Genomic DNA, 9,005 nt, shown 5'->3' with positions numbered 1-9,005 from the left:
ACTGCTACTTTCAACCTTTCACAATATTAGAAAGGATTGTATATAATTTTGGATGAGTAACTATACAGCGAGCTATAAAACGAAGAGAATACTTAGTATCGTGATTTCCTCGCGGTTCTCTAACTTACTGCCACTCTTTTGCGAAAAAAAATTAAGAAAGTTCTAAATCTGGCGTCATTTTCGGGGCATAACATATTGTTTAGTCTAGTAACAATGAATGATTTAAACACTGAGCATGCCGAAAGTATAATGTATTGCTAATGGTTGCAAAGTAAGTAATCTTATTCGGAATGTTAAGACTTCCAAAAGTAACGTTTATCAGAAAGAAATGGTTGAATTTATCATGAGAAGAGTTGGCTTAGCGGAAAATATCTAAATTTTATCAGCGTGGTGCACCGAAAATTTAGCAAGATATTTCTCCACGACCTCTTTCTGGTATGTCCTTTAAAAAGGTACAGTTTTCGATCTCGTAGTGTATTCAACAGCACATTGCCCCCAGTTAATTGACGTTTCCTACCTCAATCGCGAAAGAGTTCCGTTAAGTTAATTGATTGCGATATCAAGTATTATCAAAAGCGTTTTAAAATAGTATTCATGAAAGTTTGGTAAAATTAATTGGTAAAGGGAACAGTTTATACATTGTATTAAAGTACTTAAATACATATACTTTCAATCAAATTTTATAATAAGTAATATTAATCATTCCTTTTTTAGCTAGCTAAAAGGGGAGTAAATATTGTTTTAATAAGTCGCTCAGAAGCAAAACTTCAGGAGGTTGCCAATGAAATAGGTAATGAAGATTTGTGAATCAAAGTGAATAATTCATCATGATACGTTCATCAGCAATGGCATGTAACATATACAGTACATAGTATTTTGTGCTTTGCTTTCCAGAAAAAGAGAGCAAAGTTCAAACTAGAATTATTGTGGCTGACTTCAGTAAAGGTGTGGAGTTGTATGATTCCATTAGGGACCAGCTAGCCGGTCTGGAGATTGGAACACTAGGTAAAAGGACAATCATTCTTATTCTACAGTCTTTTCTGTCATACTTTATCAAAGGATAACCTTAATTTATCCTTTAAAACATTTATTTTCTTGGAAAGTCAGGATAGAACAACGAGTATTAATTTACGAGTATAACAGAGACATTAAGCATTTGAACAACAGCAAACACATTTTTGAAATGAGGTCATGTCTTTCTTTTCAAACTCATACAAAGTATTTTATTCACTAATGCACAGAAGGGATTATTACTTCTCTATTGAATCTCTGTAAACAAATTAAACTTGGGTCATATTGTGTGTTTTGTCAGTCTTATGCATTTAGAACAAAGCTAATGACGTTTGGATTAACTTTTATTGAAATTGAAAATTCAACATTGACACTTCATGAATCTCACACTGATCAAAGCTAACTGCTTGAAATCTTATTGTGTGATATTGTTCATCATAATTCAATGTTCTTTAAAGTAGATACTTAGTTTCAACATACATTTATACTGAAAGGAAAAAGAAACGCTGGGTAAACTTTTGGATGTGATTTAATGATAATTTTTTCAATGTATTTTCCAATTTTATTATCTAACACTTAGACACATCTTTAATCAATATGTTAAGAAAATCTCATTTGATTTTAACGAATAATTCAAGAAACTCATTTAACGGTACATGTACCCCCACAAAAGTCAAATCGAAAATGTAAGCATTATTCCTATGCTTCTCTTACGCATCGGTCCAAGTCTTAATACTCCTGTGCATGGAAGTCTTCGGTGCATTTATCTTTCTCATAGCGATATTATCTAACCCTTCCAACACGGTAGCCCTTAGCTGGTCAAGAGGGGCCGATATATTCCGACGCCTTCTTATTCTGTAGTCCAGTTAGTCTCACAAAGGTTCAATTGGAGACAAGGGTAAATTGTACGGACACAGTCGAGAAGGTTAATGTGATATTTTGCTAGAAAGGCTTGATATATTCTGGCTTTATTTGGTGGGAGTAAAAATGCTAAACAAAAAATAGGCATACTGCGCTCACGTGCGCGTTTGAGACGAACACCTCCGTAAAGTCAACAAGCTTGCAGAACAAACTGGCGCAATCGTTTTCTACCAGTTTTGGGGTGGGAGTGAGATCGTGATTGCCTCCTGCATTTCGTGGTAGTGACGTGGCAATTACGCCAGTGGTAGGATGGATAGCTCTGTCTTGACAAGGCCTCGTTATACGCTGACGTTCCTGTCATGGTTGGTCGAAATCCCTTCCACTCTTTCTATGGGAACCGATAATTCAAATTGACTTTAAATAGCGGAAAACAGTGTTTATACCCCAAGAGTACCAACTTCTATTACAAAATTTGTTGACAATTATACCTGCCATCGTCAATTTGCACGTGTTTTGGGTTTTTTTTAACACTTTCCCTATGTGACGTCATACCTTTTACGGTGGAGTAATTTTGAACAACAACTTAGATGCAAAACCACAGAAATACTTCCCACACAACATTTCATAATTTTCGGTCAAGAAGTAGTAAATGATTATCAAATATTTTGTTACCCTGTGTTTCTTTTTCCTTTCAGTATATTTTATTGCTTTGATTGACTTTTCCACAATTATTTTCTAGCAATCGTTTCACTTATATGCAATGACTTGGCACTCGTAATATAGCCCAAATTCGGCTATAAAATGAACCTCTTGATCTTTTATATGTACATTTCTTTATCTATTTCATAGCACTAGACTGATTATATTGATATGAAATTGAATATCACACTTATGTATCTTAAAAATCTTGTTCAATTTACTTTCAAGTAAAAAGATTACTAGTATATGGGCCTAGCTTGATGGAAAATCTTGTTTATTAATATAATAGTTCACTTTCTTTTAAATGGAGTACTATGAAATATATGGAGATAACGAACAGTATTCAAGCTCAAAAGTCCATTATACAATACAAAATAAGAGCAGAGCAAACACGGACCTCCAAACATCAGAGGTGGGATCAGGTGCCATGGAGGAGTGAGCATCCCCTGCCGACCGGTCACACCCGCCGTGTGCTCCTTGTCATGATCGGGAAATAACGGAAAAATCCGTCGAAAATTCAGTGTGTAAATAATGGCCTAGCAATTAGTATGAAAAACGTCACTCAGCATTTGACTAAATGATCAATTGTATTTGCTGACAAGGTCATTGTATCGACCATAGAACTAATGATGACTTTAAGCGAGACAGCTGATATTCTTGTTTCATCAACTTATTTGTCAATAATTTACCTCGTTTTAGAAATTGTACATACGTAGAGCATGCTCTTGCGTATCGAATCAACTGAGAGAGATATACCCCGTATGCAGGTGATGAAGGTATATTGCTGCATAAGTAAGGGAAGTTGACGATTGAAAAGTTAAAGTCATCACGTTTATCATAAAGCTTGGTTGTTAGATTACCATTAATGTTAAATGTAGTATTCATTCATCTCAATATTTTTAAATTGCAGTTAACAATGTAGGGATGAATTATCCATCCCCAAACTACTTTTTGGATGTAGCTGATAGAGGAGAGGTATGGGAAAACAAAATTATTTTTTCCATGTTTGAAACCATAAAATGAAAATCTCAGGTTGTTCGTTGTTTCTTAAGCTGCAAGAAGGGGTGATTAATTTTAGCTTCATTAACTCAATAAGATTAAAATTAAATTCGGGAAAAATCTTCTTTTTTTACTTCTTCAAAAAATACAAGTAGCAAAATCTTCTTCTTACACCAAGAAAAAACGATTAATGAACACAAAATTTTCTACAAAAATTACATGTCTAGTTTACCATTTTGCCCTTCACATTTAATTTGAAATGGTCTCTACCTAAATGATACCTGGTTTTGCTTGTCAGTGTTTCCAGTGATGTTCAACATTATTAATATTACGAAATCGACGTTCTTATGTATATTTCTTTCAGATTTTTATGAAAATGATCAACGTAAATGTAACAGCTGTGACCATGGTAAGTTATATTCTCTAACAACACATTTACGATCTCATAAAACAGAACCTAAATGCTTAATTCTCTACCTTTTTTACTCTAATGAAAGTTTTTCCTGTTACTTATTGCAGATGACCAGCATTGTGATGCCTGCAATGGTGGAGAGAAAGAAAGGCGCAGTCATAAACATCTCCTCCGCTGCAGGCTTGCACCCCATCCCTCTCATAACGGTGTACTCCGCCTGTAAGGTACGTTAAATTAATTTTCAGTCTACATACTCAGCTGTGTAACAAGGCCCTTTTCTGTTCAAAGTATATTTCGCCTGCACGACACGTGACCTACAATAATCAGTATCTCCTCAGCTGTAGAATAATGCCTCTTTCCTCTGTCCACTGTGTTCTCAGCCTGTTAGGCACGTGCTCTTTTATTATGAGTCTGTTCTCCGCTGCAGAACTCAACCCTACATTTCTGCTCACTGTTGACTTACCTGTAAGGTCCGTGACCTATAAATATCAGAGTGCCTTTAGTTCTGTAATTAAATACTTTTCTTCTACTGTGTACGCTCTCTGCAAGGTATATAAGCAATAATTATCAGTCTGCCCTCAACGGCGGGCCTGCATCTTTCCCCTCTGTTCACCGTGTACTCCACCTGTGATGTTCTGTATGAAATGTAAAGATATAACGAACAGTAATCAAGCTCAAAAGTTCATTGGAACAATACAAATTGGAAGCAGAGCAAACACGGACCTTCAAAAACAACAGATTGTAAACCATGGAGGAGTAAGCATCCCCTGTCGACCTGTCACACCCGTTCCTTGTCATGATCGGGCAAACGGTAAAAGTCCGTAGACAATTCAGTAAGAAGATAGTGGCCTAACAATTTGTATGAAAAACGTTAGTCACCAGACTTAATGATAAATTGTATTTGTTAACAAGGTCATTGTATCGACCATAGAATTTGCGAATTGTTGATTTTAAACGATATTGTTGTTTTCCCTGTATATTCAACTTATTTGTCAATATTTTGCCTTCGTTGTACAAATTATTCCTACTTAAAACATGCTTCTGCGTATGGAATCAACTGGGAGACATAAAGTCCATATGCAGGTGATGATGGTATATTGCTACATAAATAAGGGATGTTGACGATAGAAAAGTTGAAGTCGTCACATTTATGATTAAGTTTTGTTAATTTGTTAGATTGTCATTCATGTCTTTTTCTATCAAAATATCCAAATATGAAACAGGTGTGTAGGATTCTGTGGTGTCTTTTATTTCGAGTTCAAAGAGATACATCGATTTAACGTAAGAATGAATCTTTTAAGAGAGAGCTAGGTTTTTCATTGAAATATTCTGAATGAAAGATTGGCCGTAGCAGTCAATCCAAACATTAAAGAGTTCTTCAGTAACGTCTTGATACATTTTGAAATCAAAAGATTTTACAAAAAAGTATTAAGTATCCCCTCTGACATGTTTTAAGGGATATTGCATTTGATTTAAGTGTTTCATTGATTGATTATAATTTTTTTTCGACAAAAGATGAACAATCACGATTACAAATATTATTTTGACTAGTAAATGAAATTTGTTCTGTACGATCTGAACCTCTGTTGACTTTACAACAAATTCACTTTTTCAGGCTTATATGACATTTTTCTCCCGGTGTATTCAATCTGAATATGAATCGAAGGGAATTATTTGTCAGGTAGGCACATATTTTGTATGTTGTCCATCAACACCAGAAGAAGCTTATCTAGCAAATAATTTGTCAAATGTACATATTTTTTTTTTAATAAGACTAGTGTATTAATTTATATATCAACCTCAAGATTGATATTTTTTTCACTTATAAAGTGAAAAGATCTGTATTTATAACTGAGTTTTAACTTCCGGTACTGGTAATTCACAGATTCATTCAATTCAAGACTAAACCTCAGTTTATATACACGTTCATGACATTAATTAAGGTTGTTGCTAACAATACCATCATTTTTTTTAATTAAAGAGTGCCCAATGTTCATCTGCCGTGTGTTGTCTTTTCATAATTTAAAGAGAAAAGATTATTTTTTAAAACTTTTTTTTTTTCAAAACTACAGGGGATGCCTCTGTACATGTTTTTATTTATTGACAATATCAAACACAATATTTGAGCACTCACCGAATTAGAAAACTCATTGCCAACTAACAGTATACTTTTTGTATCTGCTTACATTCTTGAATCTAGAATTTGTCCCAAAGTAAAAGTCTGATTGTTTAAGTAGTAGCATTTCTTTGAATCTATTATTTTAGAATAGAAACACAAGGATGAAAACTTGTTGTAGTATCCCATTCTTGCCCTGCATTATACAATTAACTGCACTAAGATATCTCTGTTGGACCGGACCAATCTGCAAATATATACATTGTCTGTACAAATCTTTACAGTGTGTTATGCCATATCTTGTTGTAACAAATATGTCCATGCCATTTCTTGTTGCAACAAAGAGGTCCAAGATCGTAAAACCTTCCTTATTTGAACCTAGTCCCACCACCTGTGCGAAAGCTGCCCTGGATTCCGTTGGGGTATCAGATTTTACCAATGGCTACTGGGCACATAATGTTCAGGTCTGTATTATGTCCGTAGAATGTCATCTTATATATCTCAGCACAATTACATGAAATTTTGTAAGGTTAATCATGAAACATCAAAACCTCAAGTCAGAATTCGCATTTAGCACTGAATGGTGACACATTCAAAAATAAATCAATTTTTTAGTTTACAGTGCAGTAAAGTATAATTCTGAGTTTCAGTTTACAGCATAGAGACATATGAAACATAATTAAAAATAAGTCTGATTCGTGACCATAAGACGGATTTATCTAAACATTCAGTAAAAAATATTTGAAATGTTTTCCAGTCTTATATGTGTTTTACAGGATGCAGTCATGGGCATGCTACCAGAAGGAATCGTAAAAATGATGTTGATGGGCGCGGCGGAAAAAACCAGAAAAGCAAATTTAGAAAATATGTCTAAGAAAAAGGAATAATCTTGATCAGCTAAACTCGGAAGCAAATATGTATTGCTTAGTTTTATGTGACAATATAAGAAAGCTTCATTCAGTCGTTAAAACCTATACTCAAAGACAGTATTTATTCAAAAGAATATACACGTATTTAGTATTCATCAATAAATAATCAATATACACTCAATAAGGTAAAGATCACTTAAAGAGAAAAAGTTTTTTAACATTTTGTAAATTTTTATGGAAAAAATATTCAAAGTATTTTTTTTTAAATTTTAATCCCTCAACGTATTCCCTGTTAATGTTTAGAAATGACTTAAAGTCTCTTTACCCATGACTTCAATACCTCAGCATTCTCTTCTTTGTGGTAGCTCAAAAGACAGTGATGGATAGCACTCCCAGGGCTGATTTAACATAATTTCATTTTTGAATTTCATTACTTTAAAAGTGGAATTATTATATAAACGTTAATTCCACTTTATAAAATTTGAACCAAAATTAAATTTTTCTTATGTTAGTATCGTAAATTTCCATTCAATATTATCAAAAGTTTTTTTCAAAATCTAAAAATAGTAGTAGTTCATTTTCTTTACGTGTATGATTTTCACCATAATCAAGTATATCTTGAATAACACAAACATTATTATCTAAATATTAGCCTTCAATAATTGTTTACTGGTCTTCATTTATTAATTTAGAAATAACACTTTGTAATCTTCTAACCAAAACAATACAAGGATTTTATAATCACAGTTTTATTGGCTTATTGATCTGTAATTTTTTTAATTATATCCCCCCTGAATTTATCAGACTTATAACAGCTAATTTTTGAGATGATGGTGGGTCAGCACATTTTAAAGATTTTAAAAGTGAATAATTAATGTACTTCAAAATATATTTTGTAAAATTCCGGGTGACTTGTTATCCATGATTTTAATTGCCTCTTCACACTCTCTGAGAGAAGTTTTTGCTTCAGATATTCTTTGTTTTTCAGTATTAAGGAAGCTCTAAACTCTCCTCACTGAAGAGTTCTCATTATACGGTAGTTTTGTGTAGTGAGGATAATCTGCCCTTTAATATGTTAAGTGGAATAAATGATTATCTTCAGTAAAGGACACAATTTAAAATTGAATAAAATATTCTTAACGTTATATAATAACGTTATATAATACCAGAATAAAGTAACTGAAAACATTACTTGCATGCATTTTGCAAACAAGGTAAATAACAGTGAACTCTGTTCTGCAATACTTCGATGTCTTTGAAAATGTTTCCTCGAGAAATGTGGCAGGTAGCCTTTGTTGAAAATAGACTAAATAAACGCAATATGCACACCTTTATATAATAATAAATGTTCTCAGAGTCCAAAAACTTTTTTTCTATAGTGTTTAGAGCTTCCTTAATTTTGTTTTATTTTCAGTGCTTTTTAGTTTATTTCTTATGTCTTCAGTTTTGCGGTTTTGTGACGTATATATTCAATTTTTCGTAGAATTTACATAATTATCCAAAAATATCATCACTACTAAAGAAAGCGTGGTCTTGATCACGTTTTTCTATAACATTATTTTGTTAAGTTTTTTTTGTAGTTTTAAAAAACAATAGGAGCATTTTTCTCCACACTTGATCTAGTTTGCTCTAGATCTGATGTATGCTCCTTCAGATTTTGTATCAAATTTTTCTTGTAATTCTTTTCCTAACTTATATTTTTCTTCATTATTAATTTCATTAAAAGGCATATTTTCAATATCTGTAATTCTTTTTTTTTCCATTTTTTTTTACTCCTTGTTTTACTCTCTTACATTTAGTTTTAGAGTATGTTATAGTGTACCCTCTAATAATAAGATTAACCAATTCCTACCGTTCTTGTGGAAATTTAGCATCTCTAAGCTCAACTTCTTTATTTTTTTTAAATATCTTTTAGTTGCTTACATTTACTAAATATGAAGTATTCATTTTCCAATATCCACAACCTCTCTTGATTTTTTTTCGGGAGAATAATATCTATTTTTAGTTCTAGATGATCACTCATTCTATTGATATTTAC

At 32.7% G+C, this 9,005-nt stretch overlaps 1 protein-coding gene across 1 annotated transcript; it reads left to right on the top strand.

Annotated features, from left to right (window-relative positions):
• The first annotated feature begins 235 nt into the window (after positions 1-235).
• Positions 236-8,705, top strand: LOC133196537 (very-long-chain 3-oxoacyl-CoA reductase-like). The gene is made up of 9 exons (XM_061332414.1): positions 236-244; positions 715-790; positions 895-1,005; positions 3,482-3,546; positions 3,935-3,979; positions 4,090-4,206; positions 5,598-5,663; positions 6,383-6,562; positions 6,875-8,705. Exons 1-9 carry the CDS (start codon positions 236-238, stop codon positions 6,983-6,985), a joined length of 780 nt encoding a protein of 259 aa, XP_061188398.1. The 3' UTR covers positions 6,986-8,705.
• The last annotated feature ends 300 nt before the right edge of the window (positions 8,706-9,005 follow it).

The sequence above is a fragment of the Saccostrea echinata genome, unplaced genomic scaffold (assembly GCF_033153115.1).
Source record: "Saccostrea echinata isolate AGI-Se365-2 ecotype Australia unplaced genomic scaffold, CSIRO_AGI_Sech_v1 ptg000001l, whole genome shotgun sequence".
NCBI lineage: Eukaryota > Metazoa > Mollusca > Bivalvia > Ostreida > Ostreidae > Saccostrea > Saccostrea echinata.
This window is presented reverse-complemented; position numbering and strand designations above follow the sequence as displayed.

Coding starts and splice junctions, on each gene's coding strand:
- LOC133196537 (XM_061332414.1), top strand. Junction 1,006..3,481: donor TCTGGAGATTGGAACACTAG/GTAAAAGGACAA, acceptor TTTAAATTGCAG/TTAACAATGTAGGGATGAAT. Junction 4,207..5,597: donor CGGTGTACTCCGCCTGTAAG/GTACGTTAAATT, acceptor TCACTTTTTCAG/GCTTATATGACATTTTTCTC.